Source organism: Pectinophora gossypiella, chromosome 6, assembly GCF_024362695.1.
Source record: "Pectinophora gossypiella chromosome 6, ilPecGoss1.1, whole genome shotgun sequence".
Taxonomy (NCBI): domain Eukaryota; kingdom Metazoa; phylum Arthropoda; class Insecta; order Lepidoptera; family Gelechiidae; genus Pectinophora; species Pectinophora gossypiella.
In genome coordinates this window covers 1415665-1436611 of record NC_065409.1, presented here as the reverse complement: position 1 = coordinate 1436611, position 20947 = coordinate 1415665, and the positions used below count along the sequence as shown (strand labels likewise).

Sequence of the window (20947 nt, the reverse complement as noted above, 5' to 3'; positions counted from 1 at the left end):
CATCTTAAATTTATACCTAATGTTATTAATTTTATTATATTGTACTTACATCGGAATTAAAGGTGTGTACCAAATTTCAGATCAATCTGACAACAGGAAGGTACTTAAATTGCAATTTTTGAATTTTGATACAAATAAATACCGTACGGGTTTAGCTAAATAAAACCGGTTAACCATTTCACGGACAGAGAGTATGGGTCATTGGTGGTTCATAATAGGTAGTAGTAAGTAGTAGAACTGTAAGTCTCACTAAATGTCAAATATGTTAGTGCGACAGAGTCCTAAAGTGGGTACATTACGTATATTGCTCATGACTGTACCGATAAGCACACTACTTCGCCGATTTGAGGTTATAACTATAGGTGGATGTATTACTCGTGGATGCCGTTCGAGCGTTTTAATTGCAAAAATAGTCTTTAAAGGACAAAATATGAACGCGGTCAGTCTTTCCCGTCCACTATGTATCAAAAGAAGAGGGACAGCTAGGGTTGTAATGCCAATTAGCTTAGTTTAGTTCGTAGTGGTTGCTTATTCAAGAAAATGCACTGAGATCGACACTTTAAATGAGTAAGTTATAGTCACATGAAAAATAATAGGCTTGTTTCCAACTAGTTAAATCTGTTACATTTTACTAAACTTTTTTTTCTTGACGTGATTTATTGAAAATTTGCTTGGCCGGTCAAATGGGCAGCGCTGAGGGCTCTCACCCGGTACACAATTTAAGACAACAGGCCTGAGGGTGCCCAGTTGGGCGCGAACCTCGGCGCAGGGCGTTGTCTGAGAGGATATTTGAAAGAATTAATCGACTCTAGCGGGTCGATAGCGATAAGCGCAGATTGAGGGAAGTGTGTAAGTAGGTATAACAAGAGCTTAGTAACATGGCTGATCCCTTATCACCATAAGGTTCGTCATATCCAGCTTACGACATGGTATCAACGTTTTAATTGCAAAAATAGTGTATAAAGGACAACACATGAACGCGGCCAGTCTTTCCCGTCCGCTGTGTATCAAAAGAAACTACTTTGTCAGCATTTTCCTCGCATATTGCAGGCATAGTTTGCTTTTTAGAAGCTAGAACTGGGACGTTATGCTACACAATTTCACGGAAAATGGAAATAACTTTGTTAAAGTGCGAAATTCAGAGTTGGCCGTTTGAGAAATTGACGCCGTTTTGTGTTCGGAGGGTGGAATTGACAGCCCAGTAATATTTACACCATTTTTTGAATTATGCCGGATTTTCGGGAGTTCCCGCGTTTTGTTTCGTATCAAAAGAAGTACATTACGAGGAGGTAGTTTTGTAGTATTAAACAGAACGTCAAGTTCAGTACAATAAGTGATTTTAATGAGTTATTGTTATTGTAATTGGCATCTTCTTCTATCGTGTGTCTCATCAACCCTGGTGTCAGGGTTACTATTGAGCTGCCAAAGGCCCCTGACATGACTCATGTAACGACTACGTACTTACATCAGTAAGTAGTAACTGGGACCAACGTCTTAACGTGCCTTCCGAGGCACGGATCGTCTTCTTTTCGGACAATTAGGTGATCAGTCTGTAATGTCCTAACCAGACTAGGGATCACAAAGTAATTTTTTTATATATTATGTCCCCACCGGGATTCGAACCCGGAACCTCCGTATCGTGAGCGCTCAACCGTTAGACCACGGAGGACGTTGGCATATTTATAGATACAATCCGGTCGATGGATCTGAATAAAAAAACAGATTGTCTATGACATTGTTTCCCATATGAGTACCTATGCCGTGTGTGACAAAGTTACGGCCCAGATTGGCTGGCTCGTATCATTATCGTATTATAAGCAAAACCTTTTATTTTTTATCGATTGTCTTCGTCGTCGTTTGTCGTTTAAGTAGTTTTAAATTTAAGTACTTTTGTTGGTTTTATGAATGTTTTTAGGCAAATTATTTAGTGTGTACAGTTGTGTTGTCATAATAAGTATTTACTCTTTATACTCATTCATCTGTAATAAAAAAATAAAGATAATGTTTATTTCTCTCACTAGCTTAGAACTTAATATACAATATCCAATGTATACGGGTACAGATTAATGAAGCAGGCGAGAGACTGGTGTCTGTGATAGGCCTGTGTTACAGATCACCAATCTGTCTCCTTGATCCCAACCCCGCTGGCGTGGTCGATGACTTCCCTAATTTGGCGCTTACCGCTATCGACCCACTAGGGTTGATTAATTCTCTCAATATGATCCTCTCAGCCGACGCCCTGAGCCGAGGTTCGCGTCCAACTGGGCACCCTCGTGTTGTCTTAAATTTTGTACTGTGTGAGAGCCCGCAGCGCTCAACATTTGTCCGGCCAAGTATTTAATGCCATCTGCGGCAAATCTATATTAAGTTACGTCAAAAAATAATAATAATCTGTCCGGCCAAAACCTCAAACGCCAAAAACAAAAAACAAAATCAGAAACAAAATTTCAAAATCAGTTCAAAAAAAGAATCCTACAACAAAATTACTTCCGTTTCCGATAGCTCTTGTCAGCGATATACAGACTAAAAGATCGGCGGGCGAGATCCGGTTAGATCGCTTTGACGAGCACGCTAACGATGTTATACTGAGCCAGATAGACAGACTTTCAAAGATGGCGGACGAAAAATCAAGTTACAAATCTAGTACGAGGGACAGCGAGGGTTGTAATTCCAATTAGCTTAGTTTAGTTCGTAGTGGTTGCTTATTGAAGAAAATGCACTGAGATCGACACTTTAAATGAGTAAGTTATAGAAGAGACATGAAAAATAATAGCATAGTTTCCAACTAGTTAAATCTATTACATTTTACTAAACGTTTTTTTTTTCTTGACGTGACTTATTGTAGATGTGCCGCAGATGGCATTAACTATTTGGCCGGACAAATGGGCAGCGCTAAAGGCTCTCACCCAGTACAAAGTTTAAGACAACATGCCTGAGGGTGCCCAGTTGGGCGCGAACCTCCGCGCAGGGCGTCGTTTGAGAGGATATTTGAAATAATTGATCGACCCTAGTGGGTCGATAGCGATAAGCGCTGATTGAGGGAAGTGTTTAAGTATAATAAGATCTTTGTAACATGACAGAAGATGCATAAATGCTTGAACGCCGCTCGGGTCTCCTTTTAATGCTATTATGCTCGTAATCTTTCCATTGTGCCATTTATTGGTAATATGCGGTCGATTGGGTCCTCATTTTGCCCGATGGCGCGACGAACTTTGTAGGATATTTGTAATTGTAGACAGCGAGGATGTAATAATGAATACGTGTCGAACGGCAACGGAAAAAAAAACTCCGATCCGCACCCATTGGTTACTTGACATTTGTAAAAATAAAATTATGAAACATTTCGGATGATGGTAGTTTATTATTTAACGATAATTACCCATTAGTTTTTTGTATTAAGATCATAAATCATAATATCATAAACTGCCTATATACGTCCCACTGCTGGGCACAGGCCTCCCCTCAATCAACCGGAGGGGGTATGGAGCATACTCCACCACGCTGCTCCACTGCGGGTTGGTGGAGGTGTTTTTTACGGCTAATAGCCGGGACCAACGGCTTAACGTGCCCTCCGAAGCACGGAATCTTACTTTTTCGGACAATCAGGTGATTCAAGCCTTAAAAGTCCTTACCAAACAAAGGACAGTCTCACAAAGTGATTTCAACAATGTCCCCATCGGGAATCGAACCCGGACCTCCAGATCGTGAGCCTAACGCTCCAACCACTAGACCACGGAGGCTGTTATTATTATGTATTAAGATAATTTTTAAATATTTTATTTTTACAAGATAAGAATGCGATTTTTTATCTGTGTATTACGTTATAGACCCGAAACACGGGCGGCCATGATTGAGTTTCGTGTGACGTCACATTTTACAAAATAAACAAAACTATCAGTCAGGTTTCAAGTCCCGAAAGTGTGGCCGAAAGTTCGATTTATTTGCTGAATAAGTTCTGGATAACTTATCAGATACCTATTATATCAGTAGTAGGCAAGAGTGAATAGGCACTATTTGAGTTTGCGTGCTTCCCTTAGACCAAATCGCTTCTTTAGACCACGCTTGATCGTGTTCACACGCACTCATACGTTTTAATATAAAAAAAAAAATATACACAGACAGATATATACCTTATTCATGCTCGTTATCCCAATCTCTTCTTCTATCGTGTGGGTTGTGAGGTGGAGTACCAACCTCATCAACCCTGGTGTCAGGGTTACTATTGAGCCGCCAAAGGTTCCTGGCATGGCTCATGTAACGACTACTCACTTACATCAGTAAGTAGTAACCGGGACCAACGACTTAACGTGTCTTCCGAAGCACGGATCATCTTACTTTCGGACAATCAGGTGATCAGCCTGTAATGTCCTAACCAAACAAAGTAACTTTTGTGAAATGTCCCCATCGGGAATCGAACCCAGGACTTCCGGATCGTGAGCCCAACCCTCAACCACTGGACCACAGAGGTCGTTATCCCAATAGGGCTGGCCAAAGCCATGTCAAGTATATTGTGTACCAATCACCATCATTTGGCATTATCAATATTGTACAAATAATTTACCATTGCCAATATAATAAAGCAAACGCTTTCTTCCATAATTATTATTGTGGGAAGAAAAAGGAAAAGTATAGGATTATTTCCTCTCACACAATCTGCAATAACAATTGCGTTTGGGTTCTGACGGCAAGGATATAGAAGCAATAAGACAGCTTCACTTAAATTAAAGGAATACAGGAAGGTCATTCTCCTCCGGTGATGTAGCTACTAGGTATATTACATGCGCTGTCGACAAAAATATGCTACGCAGATTGCTACGGCCTCCGTGGTCCAGTGGTTGAGCGTTGGGCTCACGATCCGGAGGCCCCGGGTTCGAATCCCGGTGGGCATACCACAAAAATCACTTTCTGATCCCTAGTTTGGTTAGAATATTACAGGCTGATCACCTGATTTTCCGAAAGTAAGATGATCCGTGCTTCGGAAGGCACGTAAAGCCGGTGGTCTCGGTTACTACCTACTACTACCTTTGGCGGCTCAGTAATTACCCTGACACCAGGGTTGATGAGGTTGGTATTCCACCTCACAACCCACACGATAAAAAGAAGACCAAAATGGTATGTCGAGTTGTGATGAAGATAAGTACATTATTGATACAAAGAAAATAATTAAATATACTTACACTCCGTGGTCTAGTGGTTAGAGCGTTAGGCTCACGATCTGGAGGTCCGGGTTCGATTCCCGATGGGGACATGGTCGAAATCACTTTGTGAGACTGTCCTTTGTTTGGTAAGGACTCTTCAGGCTTGAATCACCTGATTGTCCGAAAAAGTAAGATGATTCCGTGCTTCGGAGGGCACGTTAAGCCGTTGGTCCCGGCTATTAGCCGTAAAAACACCTCCACCAATCCGCATTGGAGCAGCGTGGTGGAGTATGCTCCATACCCCCTCCGGTTGATTGAGGGGAGGCCTGTGCCCAGCAGTGGGACGTATATAGGCTGTTGATGATGATGATGACTTACACTCACATAGAAAGCACAGTTCATCACAGTGTATGTTTGTATGTAGATGGGTAACCTAAATTACTTTAAACGATTTATTTAGTAAGGCAGTTGCATGCATGTGTGTGTGCGTGAAAGAGAGAGACAGATCAATGAGAATCAAATCAATGAGCTGTTTAGTTAGCATAATTCAATTAATGTTTCCTAAAACTGTATTTTTACATTTTGTTTCTGTATGTTGTTGCTTTTTAAATGTATATTAATGGTATTTTTGTTTATGATTTATAATTAAATTAATCAATTATACGTCATTATAATTTGAAATAAATTAAATGAACATTTTGTTTTATTTCTGTCTTATCTAAATATATTTATGTGTGTTGGGAGGTTTTCTGGCTACGTTTTTCCCTCAGCGATACAGCTGCCGATATGGTAGTAGTTTTACAGCTAGTTACATGATAATGTAATGAAATTTTTGACGTTCAAAAAGCGCTTACTATGTAAGCCAATTTTGAAGAATAAATATTTTTGTTTTTTTTTTTTGACCAAATAAATAATTTATCTCTCTATCAGTGAAGCTACCGCACTACTCACGTTTATTCTGTCCTTGACCACACGTTTACTGCAATGGCCGACAACGGACGAACGGACGAAAAGACAACCGTATGTAATGTCATCTCACGTTTTGCTTAGTGCGTTGTTGACATGGCCGGGTAATGGTAATGCGAACTATTCTGATAGACGAGGGATAAGAGGGTGGTATTTGGGAGAATAGCGCCCATATAGATGATGAAGGCCAGCGCAATAGGGAAAGGATTATGGCACGGCGTTTGTGGTATTAGCAATACGGACATCCGTAATTTGGTCGGTGTCTACCGGAGATTATCTCGTGCTTAGTCTTTTACGAGTATGTTGTCGTATTCTCCCAATGTAATGAAGGACTTTCCACCCTACGTTCAGTCATGAGCAATATAATAGACCCACTTTAGGACTCTGTCGCACTAACATATTTGACATTTAGTGAGAGTTACAGTTCAATTTGTCAAAAAAGTTAATGTGACATGGTACCACGTGACCGTTCCTCAAAAACAATATACACAATACACATAGATGGCTCTGTCAAGATTGTCAATCAATCAATCAATAATACTTTATTGCACAACGACATTATACAAAGGACATAAACATAAGAATAAAAAAAAACACAATAGGCGGCCTTACTGCTAAACAGCAATTTCTACCAGGCAAACTTACGGTGAAAGAAGTTTATGCATTGGAGCACGGGATGGTGCAATATACAACCTTCTTCTTCTTGTAAACATGTTTATTGCCTGTTTACTAACTAACATAGATACTGTGTGTAACTACTAACATCTTATGGACAATCTTAGTCTAAAATAAAATAAATATATTTTACTTACCAAATCAGCGATATTGGCGACCTGTATGGCGTCGTGCACGACCTCGGAGCGAGTGCTGCCGTTCCTCCTGTCGAACATGGCCTTGTCTATGACTAGGGCCGTCTCGATGTATTTCGTGGTCTCGCGCACGTCGCGCCTGCGCCGGTTGAGCGCGCGCAGGCCCGCGTCGTGCCACCACCGCCATGAGCGATCTTCTTTTGCCCGGGTATCCCTGGAAATAAGAGTTTTTTTTTTAATTTAAAGTACTTATATCTTTCTTTTCACGTAAGATTGTGAGATACATGGTGGCCCAGTTGGAAGAACGCTTGACTCTCTGCAGGTTCGAATCCATGTCTGGGTCTAAACCAATGATTTTTGATTTCATGTTCATAAATGTTTGTGTATGTTTGTGGAGCAGCGTGGTGGAGTATGCTCTACACCCCCCCCCCCCCCCCCCCCGGTTGATTGAGGGGAGGCCTGTGCCCAGCGTTGGGACGTGTATAGGCTGTTTATGTTTTGTTACGTTCATAAATGTTTATGACATGCTCAGCGGCGAAAGAAAACATTGTAAAAAATGCAAGAAACGACAAATGCGTTTCGGATGTGTCTACCCTGTATTGGGCTGGTTTTCCCTTCGGGTTGGAAGGTCAGACAGGTAGATTAAAAAACCGGACTTGTACGGTTCATAAAATCTATTAACTCTTGGATTTCGTATCAGTTTGTCTTTAATAATTCGTTTTTGATCCTTCGTTTCGTGCTTTATTTTCAGCCCTGCCCTAACGGATTACGGGCGTGATGAATCTAAACAACTGTGTTATATAATTTTGTACCTAATTACTTAATTATATAATATTTAGTTAGATAATGGTGCTAATTCCTGCAGACGCCAACTAATTTTGTTTTAAGTTATACCTGGCATTTTCTTATTCGCTGAATAAGAAAGGGACGGGTAATCAACAGGCATAAAATTTATGGAACACACGTAAATTTTAGGCAGAAATCGAAAACAACCGTCTAAAAGTTTAGTTAAGTAGACAGCACGTCAAGCAGATTGCATACCAGCGAGATGCCTATTTTATTCGCCCGGGTTATTTATTCGTTTTAAAATTAACTTGTTGACAATCATTTGTCCCTTTCCTTTTCGGTGGATAAAAAATAGATAGGTATAACTTAAAATAAAATTAGGAGGTGTCTGCAGGAATCGGGGCCATTGTTTGAGGTTTACGCGGTAATTATCACAATTAAAACATATACTACTGGTCCGGTGCAGTTATACCAACTAACCCTACTAACCCTAATGGTAATGACTACTACTTACTGATGTAAATAAGTAGTCGTTACCATGAGCCATGTCAATAGTAACCCTGAAACTAGGGGTGATGAGGTTGGTACTCCACAACCCACACGATAGAAGAAGACTATATGAATCTTGTTCAACGTTAATTTTGAAGTGTTTGGATTTACTTAATGATATTGACAGAGTATATAAAAAAAAACTTCCACCAACTTCGCAAGAGTCGAGCAAAAAATATCTTTAAATAAACCTATTACGGTGACCTTTCATCTGTCCCCATTAATTCCGCTTCTAATCAACTTTATCGGGCCCAAGTACCTTAATTATGTAAGTAGAAACTTCGCGACGGTTCTCGAATGATCCAGAATGTTCGATTTATCAAGAAGTTATATTGATTGGGAGTAAGATTTCCTATTTGTTGAAATTTCTAGGCCTGTTTCAGTTTAGGGCGATTAAGATTAATTTAGGCCTGCGCTGATTTCTAACCTGCGACCTTACAGTGAAAGTCAGTCGTTTTTCCAACTGGGCCACTATTAGACAAAATAAAATAATAGTTTTGGTACCAAAATTGCTCTAGAGCAATAAGGCCGCCCAAATTGTACTGTATTCATGTGTTGTCTGATTGTTGAAGTTTTGTGCAATACATAATATAAACAGTCAAGACTCAGGTAGGTACAAATGCTTGGATTCATTATACAAACATCAGCCCCTACCGGGATTCGAACCTGGGACCTCAGAGATGGCGACGCCTTGAAAATAGCGTGCAAGCCACTCTACCACAGAGGTCGTCAAAGGTTCGAACAATTAAGAACTTCTTTTGCATTTCAAGAATCATCCGATAGTTAAATATTGCGACATAACCTCACTTTTGCTAAAGCTCCATTACCTTAGCTCCCAGATTGACAAAAGTTACAGAATTTTCATTGTGTGACTAATAAGTTTAAACCTATAAATTCACACTGTTTCATCTGAATACATCTTGGCCCAGGAATGTATGAAATCGTTTCAGTCTCCATTTGATTTTGTGTCACTTCGTTTCACTCTTGGTTTTCATTTTTACTTTTCTCCCTGTCCACCCTCAAGGGATCACGGAAATGATGAACCCTACTATTACAAACGCCAAGCTGTACCCTGTAGTAGCAGCTTCAGGTAAATCAGTAGTCCCTGGTGACAGTTCCAATGGCACGCAACATTTGTTTACACAATCTAGTCCAGAAAAAAAAAAACGCTGGATAATTTAACGCTAGAATTAATCCCATTGGGAATTATTTTCCGGTAAGATTGCTCAGTGGGCGGGGTATGCGTGACTAAGGAGATTTGTCAAGTCGAAGCGGAGGGATGGGCTCGGGATTCAAATTTGGAGCTGGTATTGATACTAGCAGCTTTTTTCTTCACAAAATATTAACATAGTATAAAGTAAAGCCAACCAGACGAGATAAAGAATGTAAACAAGCGGACCGTTACTGAGTTGCTGAGTTATTGAGGGATTATTATCTCTGTCCTTATCACTCGTACGCGCAGTTATGGCATCAGTTGGTCAACGATAGCTGTCGTTGTGTGTTTCGTGGTACAGGAAAGCAGTTAGTACCGCAGCCGTCAACATTTGGTCCGCCATTTTATGAACAAGTTAATTTCTGTTTGGATTGCGTTCGAAGTGATACATACTTTAGTAGTAGTGTATTGTTCTGGGCAAGCTCGCTCCATCTTAGGCCTCGTCAATGCCTTCGGGCAAGTCTGGGGCCAAGAGCAAAGCCAGCAAAGGCTTAAAATGTATATATTATATTGATATTTAATGAAAAATAATAATAAACAAGCCGTGAACCTAAGTATGTCGGAAAGCACGTTAAACTGTTGGTCCCGGTTACTACTTACTGATGTAAGTGAGTAATCGTTTATGGGCTTTCGGGTAAATATTGAACCCTGACACCAGGGTTGCTGAGGTTGGTAATCCACCTCACAACCCACAAGATAGAAGAAGAAGGCAAACTAGTATCTCAATACTAGGTTGTTGTTAAGGATCCCATCACTAGTAAAGTGGTGCCATAGCGTCTTGTTCGTCGGAATATATCTCAGTAAACAGGGCTGTGTTTGCACGAATCTCGTTTCCAAAATTCTTTGGACGCGTAAATAATTATTTTGGAAATTTGACGCCTTCTTCCAAGCCGCTTGTTGAGCGAGAGGGCGTTTTGCTTGCCTGCCTGTTTCATTCATTTGCTTCTCTGTTCGTTCACTCTCCGCAGCGTCAATACATGAGATGTATTTGTTGTAATTATTTGTGACAATTTGACAAAAAATAATTTATAACCAGTGCTTATGAAAGTGACTTTTCGTTTTTAACGCCCCCTGCATTAGAATATTTTGGTAACATCAAAATAGTGAGCAATTCGCATGAACAGGATGAGGATTCGGTGGTATATTATACGTAATATGGATGTAGATATACTTTAAGAGATACATACATAAACCCACGCCCGTAATCCCTAATGGGGTGGGCAGAGCCACAAGTAATCAAAGACAACTTGCAGCCACTGTTGATACGATGTCGTAAGCTGGATCTGATGAACCTTATGGTGATAAGGGATCAGCCTATCGCCCATAACATTAGTCCACCATGTTAGAGGACACAATTACTCTGTCGGTTTTTACGACATGTTCGGGAAGACAAGCAGCTGAACGTTTTCTATGTTTTTTATTTGCTCCCAGAACAGCATAGAACCACTTTAAGAGATACTTAAATAGTGGCATGGAGTGTTTAGGTTTGTTTAAGCATGTAATATTGTGTAATTCACGATGCTTACTATCAGTCTCTTACTCGTATAATTTATTATTCAATACTTGCCAAGGAAGAAAAAGTAAATAATAAAAAAAGAGAGTATAAAAAATCGCAGTCACGCGACAACTTAGGCAACACACGAACCCTTTTCGCGACAACTTGACAATAACTCAATGAAACCGCTGACCGTTTATTCTCAACCAAACCATTTACCCCACTTTTCAGCGTCCGTCGCAGACCAGTTACCCCGTTCATTAGCGTTTCAGATCCAATCATCGAGCGAACGCAGTTTGAAATGTCAAAGGCATCATTATAACCTCCCTCCTGAGCGAATATCAAAGTGGAACGGATGAAATTGGACTCATCTTATCTTGGGACCCCGATTGCCTCCGAAATGACTTGAAAGTGTAGAATTTTAATGTTCCATCGACTCAAATGCATAGCTGATCTTTGCCGATTCTATTTTCGCAATCTCTGTGGAAATGCTTTTATGTTGTTAAGCGGGTGATTGGTATTGATCAAGTTGTAATGATAACGTTTACAGTCGAATTTTAAATGAAGTTTTGATTCATAATACTCAAAGACACACTTCTTTGAACATTCAATAGCTTGTCGTTTGAAACAGAAGTGCCTTTGCTTAAGTTGACTTTGATCAATGTAATTTATGCTTTGGATACAATCAATTTTGTATATAGTGAATCACAATTATAATAATTATTCTTCTCCGGTCGTGTGGGTTGAGGGTGCAGGAAAATATCGTGAGGAAACCTACATTCCCGAGAAATACGTTTCGGAGGTATGTGACCTAAACCGTATTGGGTTGGTTTACCCTTCGAGTTGGAAAGTCAGACAGGCAGTCGCTTTTGTAAAAAACCGGACCTGTCAAATCTTCAGGTTAGGTAAGCGGACCCCGTTACGCAAGAAATACGTTTACTAATAAAGTTGTTAAATGTTGTGGATAGAAATCCATAGGTGATCAACCTTCGAAAAGAATGTCGTCGTCTGAACCACCACTGGCTCAATTACTTAAATTACTACTATGTACGGTCACGAGCATTAATATGTATACACTTTAGTACTATGTCACATTAACTTTTTTGACAAATTGAACTGTAAGTCTCACTAAATGTCAAATATGTTAGTGCGACAGAGTCCTAAAGTGGGTACATTATATTGCTCATGACTGTACTATCGTGTGGGTATGGTAGTAGTACTTAAATTGAATGCACATCAGCAGCACCGAGTAAGGTAGCGAGTCATTTAGAATTAACCCATGATCAGTATTAAGGCAGTAATTAAAGAGAATCTTTCAAAAAAAGGTTTTATAAGGTTAGTGATTATTTAGAAGATACGAATGCACGGGAATGTCTGAAGACTGCTATTAGGCAGCCAAATTCCTAAATTGATAAACAATTTTAATGATAAACAGTTTTTTTTTAAGAACGTCTAGGGTCCTGTGCCGAGGTTTACTTGCAGCTTCTTTTCTCCGGCTATACAGGTTGTGAGAAGCTAAAGTTTTAGGCGGATGAGACATTCGTTATGTAAAAAATGGCAATTCAAATTGTTACTATGTAACCTACGGAATAAAGATAATTTTTGATTTTGGATTTGGAATTGAATTTGAGTCGAAATAAAGCTGTTGTGAGATATTGACGATTTTAGTATGAGATGAGAAATGTATTCGCATTCTGTGAAAGAGCTATCACGAATTTTATCATAAGCCATTTCATTTTCAAACACGAAAATTTTTTGTTATGTTGGTATCATTATAATTATGTTTATTGCACCAGCCCGTGATCCAATGAATAATCTTCTTTCACCCTAAGGTTGCCTGGCAGAAATTGCTGTTTAGCAATAAGGCCGCCTATTGTGCTTATGTTTTATTCGTATGTTTATGTCCTTTGTATATGTTTTTGTGCAATAAAGTATTATTGATTGATTGAAATTTAATCAAAGATGGCGGCTGAAAAAATGCGTATTATAAATCAATAAATAAAAATTCCGAGGGCCTCGGCCAGAGCTATCGACGAAACAAACCCGGAGTCCCGAGAGCCATCCAATATTCAGGACGCCTTTTCATCACGCGAGAACAAATTGGGTCTGACTGAATGATTTATAAGGTATAAGTGGACCCCGGCATTGGGCCGATTCTTTGGGTAATGATTTGCTATTGTTGTTATGCAGCACTATGCTCGATTTTTGCTATTGGGTTTCTAGCAACGACGCTACGATGGCATATTACTTACTAAAATGACAATTTCATTACTACTTTCGGCTTCTAAAAGTTTTTTGAATTTAGAACTAGTTTTAAGTTTACGCGGTGTAGAAATATCGGGAGTCTCATATCCCCATTTAAACGCGGTAAGAACCCGTTATTATGTGCTTTAATTTAGAACTAGTATTGCGGGTAAAAAGCCAGGGTTACCAACCAGGGCTTAGATCAAAAAGACGAAAAACAATATGGGCGGATGTGGTAAAAAAGGACCTGTGCTTGTGCATTGTCTCCGAAAACGACACGGCGAAGTGGAAGAGAAATACGGAGAAGGCAGACCCCACCATCAGATGGGGATAATAAATGCCAAGGAGAGAGAGAGAGAGAGAGAGAGAGAGAGAGATAGAGAGAGACTGCAGGTAAAAAATAAGACCACAAACCCTGAAAACATAATTACGAACGAGTGCTGTTCGAACGAGTCCGCGGCAGCCCCAACAGAATCCTGAATGCGATTGCCGATAAATGCGATTCGCCGTAATGTGCCACCTGATTGGGATGGCGGGCGGATTTAGATACGAATATCGTCCACCATCTTTTGTAAACTAACTTAGCATCTAAGTTTTTGTTACTAACCCTATGGATCTTATGTTGTCCGAATAAAAAAATAATAATTTGAAGTCTTGAATCAGAATCAGAATCATTTATACAACGTAATTATCATAGATAAACTTGTTGAAGGTCAATTTAACATTTTTGAATCTACGTCATTTCGCAAGATGCTATGGCTGAGGAGAAAAAATGTCAAGAAACTGCAACAGCAACACATCTTTTAAAATCAATGTAGGTATACATTACAAGTTATTTAATAATTAGAGGAACATATTTAGGTAATACGACACATTTTTATCATTTAGGTAATCATGAATTTTATAATAAGCTTTTTTAACATAAAGTAAGCTCCACATTAGATTTAAATTTATTTTCTGCGTTGGACGACGGAAAATTCCACTTGATATCAACTCAGAATCACGGTCGGAATCATCCCCCTCAGTATTTGTTACGATGTAACTAACACTCTACCTACTTGTATGTACTTGTACATGGTGTAAGTGACATCGTAACAAATACTAAGGGGATGATTCAGCTTATTATTCTGAGTTAATATTCGATTAAGTATACGATTGGAAATAAGTAATTTGAAAAAATTACATGAAATTTGCGACGGGAAATTCCACTTGATATCAACTCAGAATCACTTACGTTACGATGTCACTTACACCATGTATGATATTAATGATGTTAATTAATATTCAATAATTCCAACTACTGATGATTGATAATAGGGATCGGTTAACGGTTCGTTAATTTGTCTCAGGCTATAATTATGTATTGTTGACGGTAATTGGAGACGTATATAATTACAGAACTACAGATTATCAATAATACATGACATAATATTCGATAATAATAATGATGCTGATTTCAGTACATCATCATATCCCTAGCATTATCCCGTTTTTCACAAGGTCCGCTTTCCTAACCTGAAGATTTGACAGGTCCGGTTTTTTACAGAAGCGACTGCCTGTCTGACATTCCAACCCGCGAAGGGAAAACCGGCCCAATACTGGTCAGTAAGTCACATACCTCCGAAAATGCATTTCCCGGAGATGTGAAATTTAAAAAACCGGCAAAGAAAATAAAAAGTCAAACGGGTTGCATATCAGCTAGATACCTGGTTATTTAATTTGCCCGGGTTATTCATTCATTTTAAAATTAACAGTTGTCAATCATCCATCCCTTTTCTTTCCGCGAATAAGAAAATGACTTGTATAACTTAAAATAAAATTAGGAGGTGCCTGCACAAATCGGAGCCAATATTATATCATTTATACAAGCTACAAAGGCTCATGCGATAAATACCTTAACCTAAGTACTTATACCAAAAATCCAACAAATATTTACGAACCTTTTTCACAGATAAATATTAAATAATTAGTGTTTTTTTAAATTGAAAAAAATATTATAAGGTTGACATACTCTATAAATTATTAATATGTTTTATTGTGAAAATACGTTATTATAATTGTGTTCATGTACTGAATTATTTGCAATTTTAATGTAAGTACCTTAAATTATTCAAATACGAAATAAGTAATTTTTAAACAAATCCATATTTAATTTATAATAAGATGTTTAAATTATTAATAATATATGAAATTTTATTTTGAAAGTAAGTTATTATAATTGTTTGTCATACTGAATTATTTGTACCTAATTTTAGTGTACTTTATAGTACTGTTAAATTGTACGGTTTTGCCAGCATTAGCATTTGTCCGGCCTCGTAGTTAAGGCCTACAACAAGTCACATCAAAAGGTGAGAGAGTATGTACGTGTGTATAGTTGCGGACGGCATACGAACAACAAAGTGATCCTATAAGGGTTCCGGGTACCTACAGAGCCCTAAAAAAAGCAAAACCAAGCCAGGCACCACTCAAAAGCGGAACAAAATTCCAGCAGTATCGCCAAAGAATAGAAAATGAAGGCAAAAACAGACCCGCCTTATTATTCACCGTCCATGCACTAGTCAGAACTATTCCTTCAGTGAATTTCAAAAGGAATTCATTACGAATCTTTCTGTATACTGCGTCTTTTATAAAGAAACTAAAAAGGGGCGGTACCTAGTTACGAAGTTTGGGGTCGAGTCGTATTGTGGTTGGTATACACTGAGCGCGCTTTATCGCTCCGTATCGTAACAGTATTCCGGAATAATTTCTGTTAACAGTTGATGATAATAGTAAAAGTAGCTGCAAGTTTTTTGTTCGGAAAAGTAGGTCAATCCATTGTAGTAGTGAGTATTTAGATAGATAGATAAAATACTTTATTGAGCACAATGGACACAAAATACAGAGATAAGCACAACATATACAGAAAAGCACAACAAGCGGCCTTATTGCTCATGCAGCAATTTCTTCCAGGCAACCTTAGGCGTTTTTTTAGTTTTAGGCATTTTGTTTGGCTTTTTAAGGTGAAGTTACTACTTCTGACACATTCTACCCCACTATGTTGGAATAGATTACTATTCCAGGCAGACATTTTTACGATTCGGAACTTTAAAAGGAAAAAGAACCGAGAACACTTTGTTTTCCGTCCGTCTGACCGACAGACCTTTTAACGCTATGACGTTGAAATTCAAATCTAATGCCTAGTAGGCCCATTAAGCTGTAAAAAATCAAGCTTCTTAACCCTTTCACGGGCGGAGGCCATGGGTCATTGATGGTCCATTATAAATAGTATGACACCTTAGAATCGGAACGTCATTAGACGTTCTGTCCTTGAAAGTGTTAATCAACGCAATCAAAAAAAATAGCATTATTTTAGTAAGTACATTTCGTATGGATATTAAAATCTATATGGTACGTCCCATAGACCTAGAATCATGGAATTTGGTAAAAAAGATGGTCTTATACCGCAAGTAAAGGAAAAAATCGGAACATTGTTAATTTATGGTTATTTCATTTTGTTTTTGTAATTACAAACTTATTTGCACTTGGTTAACTAATCGTGACCTATGTCGATGTACCGAGCCAATAGTTTTTCAACGGCAAAGTCAGTCTCGGATCCGTCAATGCGCGAGTCGGCCTCGCACGTAACCGGCTTTTTTGTATCTCATTATCTACTCTTAACCAGCTACTTCTTAGTGTATTCTGTATCTTATATAATTTTTGTATCTTTTGTACTTAGGTTCCTATTAGTACCTAGGTCATCATCATCATCATCAGCCCATTAACGTCCTCACTGCTGGGGCACGGGCCTTCCCTATGGATGGATAGGGAGATCGGGCCTTAAACTATCACGCGGGCCCAGTGCGGATTGATGGTTCTTAACGACTACTAATGCAGCCGGGACCAACGGCTTAACGTGCCTTCCGAAGCACGGAGGAGCTCGAGATGATTTTTTTTTGTGGTCACCCATCCTATGACCGGCCTTTGCGAAAGTTGCTTAACTTCAACAATCGCAGACCGAGCACGTTTACCGCTGCGCCACCGAGCTTCTCACCGAGTACCTAGGTATTAATCTTAATTATCTCTATCTTATCTTTTATCTATATCGACGATAATTACCGATGCAAGCCCTACTATGTCTGCGCCCGGTGTGTCCAAGTCTTACATCGCTCGAGCCGCAGCAAAACGTGAGATTAATAACCTGAAAGTTGTACTTCTTTTGCTTAAACATCGTAGTTGTTGTGATTTAGTATTGTCTCCTGCGCAGAGGAACTTTATCGGCGCAGTGTTTTTAAAAGTTCCAGCTTTTAGTAGGGACGGAGTTTTGAACTGCGAGATTTTTGCACTACTGATCTGGGGGCACGGCAGTGCCCCCGCCAAGACGAGCAAAGCAAAGCGCACTAACTACCTTTTCTCGAAACGTTTCGCCGATTTTTTGAAATTAGCTTGTCTTTTAAAAATAACGTAAGCGCCTATTTGAAAAATGACATTCAGTTGTAATTTTCTTCAATGATTTTTGTTTTTTATTTTTGGCTTAAAGACAATACATAGATCGAAAGAATTTTGGACAGGAAGAAGATCCGGTGGTGTAGATAATAAATGTTTCTTTCTTTTTTCTTTCTTTGTAATGGTTCTTCTTCTTCTTAGAAGAAGAAGATGGTTAACACGCTCGTCCCGGCTTGACAAGAGCTGGGGGTTCAAGTCCCGTCCGAGTCAGAAATGTTTTCTCTTTGTAATTTTCTTCAATGGAACCTCGGTTTCATCCAATTAATATAATTCCGGGTAAAACTTGAGACTATTTTTACCTGGAATTAAATTAGCGTGACTATCGCAAGTTTTTATTAACAAAAGTATTTTTTTGGCTATTTGTAGATTTGCCGCAAATGGCATTAACTACTTGACTGGGTACAAATAAAAAAATCACTTGGTACAAAATTTAAGACAACAAGCCTGAGGGTGCCCGAGGCGCAAACCTCGGCTCAGGGCTCTGAGAGGATTACATTTGAAAGATTTAATCGACCCTAGTGGGTCGATAGCGATGAGCGCTGATTGAGGGAAATCGTCGACTACGCCGGCGGGGTCGGTATCGGGGTTAACAAAAGTCACATTGGAAAGTGATATTTCAAAAAGGCCCTTATGAGGTTTCTATTACGGAGGCAACTCAAATTCAAATTCAAAAATATATTTTTTCAGTAGCTAACATAGTTACACTTTGAATCGTCATTTTTTACATAACGAACGTCTCATGCGCCTAAAACTACTGCAGCTTCTCACAACCTGTAAAGCCGAGGAAAAGAAGCTGCAAGAAAAACCTCAGCACCCTAGACGTTCTTATAAAAAAACTGTTTATCATTAAAATTGTATATCAATTTAGGAATTTGGCTGCCTAATAGCAGTCTTCAGACAGTCCCGTGCATTTGTATCTTCTAAATAATCACTAACCTTATAATAACCTCGGCACAGGGCCCCAGATGCTCTTTTTTTAAAAAAAAAAACAACAGCAAGTATAAACGTGTACCGCGACGTCAGGTCAAAAGGCTAAATAATTTTAAATCCACTTACGTAGTCCCAGGGTCGTCTCCCAGCGGAGCCTCCACGAAGGACACGTGTTTGGTCCGCCTGGTCTTCGGTCGGTACTCCAGCTTGTTGGCACACCCCTTGTTGGCCTTGGTTCGCGCCTCGAATATCACATGTGGGTGCTTCTGCTGAAAGAAAGCCAAAAACCAATTAGAAAAGACAAAAAACCACCCATTATATTGGTCTGAGAGTGAGCATAGAATGAGAAATAATACTACGTATAGAACAATTCAAATTCCAAATTCAAAAATATCTTTATTCAGTAGGTTCTTTGAATCGTCTCATCCGCCTAAAACTACTGCAGCTTCTCACAACCTGTATAGCTGGGCAATGACAACTCCCCGCTCGACCAGTGGCTGAGCTAAGTTTACCTCACACCCCCTCGGTCTTACTTTAGTGTTTAACCATATAGGCTTCAGACGTCACACACACATGCGCGTGTACGATAACATCAATGTGTAGTGTCTGTCTAAAACGAGGATTTTTATATGAAGTGTCCGGGGTGTGGAGAAAGCTCGGTGAGCTGTGGATAGTCAGTAGTGATGTTCCGAATATCCGTATCCGTATCCGCGGATATCCGAGATAAAAGAAAAATCCGTATCCGTTACTTTTCACGCGGATCTTTTGCGGATCTTTTTCAGGTGATTAAGTAGAATTATTAAATAAAAAACTATAAAATTCCATTCAGATTGTTTTTATTTCTTAAAATCAAATATTTGGCACCTTTATATTGCAAACATTTAGATAGATAGATCTTTATAATGAAAGCAAGATAAAATATCACTTTTATAACAATGAAATAAGTAAAACTTTAATCTTTTTATTGACTCCAATCGAATGATATCGAATAAGAAAATAAAGATCCTTATCCGTATCCGTATCCGCGGATCTTTACACTAAATATCCGTATTCAGATCCGTATCCGCGGATATACATTTTTAACGATCCGGCACATCACTAATAGTCAGTTTATCTTGCGTTGTACCTCTGACGACTCCAGTTGGGACGTAGTAGTAAGTTTATGTTATGTGTTATTTACGTGTCTTCACTTATGTCTTTTTTAAACGATTTTAAATTTCCTTTGCCGACATAACGGTGCGTCTTATGAATTGAGAGAGTATTCCCTCGTCAAATGGAATTTTGAACAGAATCGGCTTACACCACTGATGCTTTTCGTAGTAATAGTAAGCTTTATTGTAGCTTTTTTTGCTTTATACGTCCCACTGCTGGGCACATCTGAAGGCCTAGGCTTTCTTTTTTCAACCGGAAGGGGTATGGAGTATACTCCACCACGCTTCACTGCGGGTTAGCGGAGGTGTATTTTTGCGGCTAATAGCCAACCAACAGCTTAACGCGCCCTAAGCTTTATTGTATTCCTATAAAAAAGTTATTTGGTTTTAATTACAGGCTGGAATTTTCACAGACCCAGTATGAAAAGAGACATCAGCGAGTTTTATTGCAAAGTAGAATTTATTAAACGCTTTTCATTATGATCCGTTTGAAATTGCCAAAGAACACAGTGGCAGAGCCGACAAATTTAAAATTTCTCATAAAACCCATATTAATTCATGCGAAAATAAATTAAAATGAACCGCCATGATTATTTGCCCCGTTTGGAGTACGCCTCGTTTAATATAGAGTCATGTTTCTTATTGCTTTAGGTTGTAAATCGATTGTCATTTAGCATCTGGGCCAGACAGAAGTTCTAGACAACCTTGTCCTACCCGGCCAAAGTGAATAAGTTGTTAATGTAAGAGAGTTGTAATACGTTTGCGGCCAATTCAAATGAGTAGTTTAATCATGGCTTGATAAAGTTTTCGGTAAATGAATTGTGAAGTATCGCTGGCTATTGTTAGGTACCGTTTCATCTGTCTTCGAATCTGTCTTGATGCAAACATCTGGTTGCTATGGATACCTAATGCTTCAGGCTGATTGTCTTTCAAGCTATCTTGAGAGGTATCTTGAAGATTAAACGAAGAGCTACTTTTGAATAGACATGTAATTAATGCGACGAGTTTAATTACAAAACATTGATTCTAACAATAGAATTTTGAAATGGGTAAATTTAGAAAGGGTGATTGTATCGATATTGTATTTCACGTAATGACACCGCTGTATTAGATATTAATCCTATGCTGTATGGCGTTAATGTTGTTTGCATATGTACAGTCATGAGCAATATAATATACCCATT

The 20947-nt window shown here is 38.9% G+C and overlaps 1 protein-coding gene across 1 annotated transcript in view; it reads right to left on the bottom strand.

Annotated features, from left to right (window-relative positions):
• LOC126367298 (disintegrin and metalloproteinase domain-containing protein 11) overlaps positions 1-20947 on the bottom strand; it is a 371689-nt gene that overhangs the window by 54975 nt on the left and 295767 nt on the right. Inside the window, exons 7-8 of the mRNA XM_050010750.1 lie at positions 18739-18878; positions 6917-7127 (exon numbers count right to left, since the gene is read on the bottom strand). Coding sequence (XP_049866707.1) covers positions 6917-7127; positions 18739-18878 — 351 coding nt within the window. The remainder of the gene's footprint in view (positions 1-6916; positions 7128-18738; positions 18879-20947) is intronic.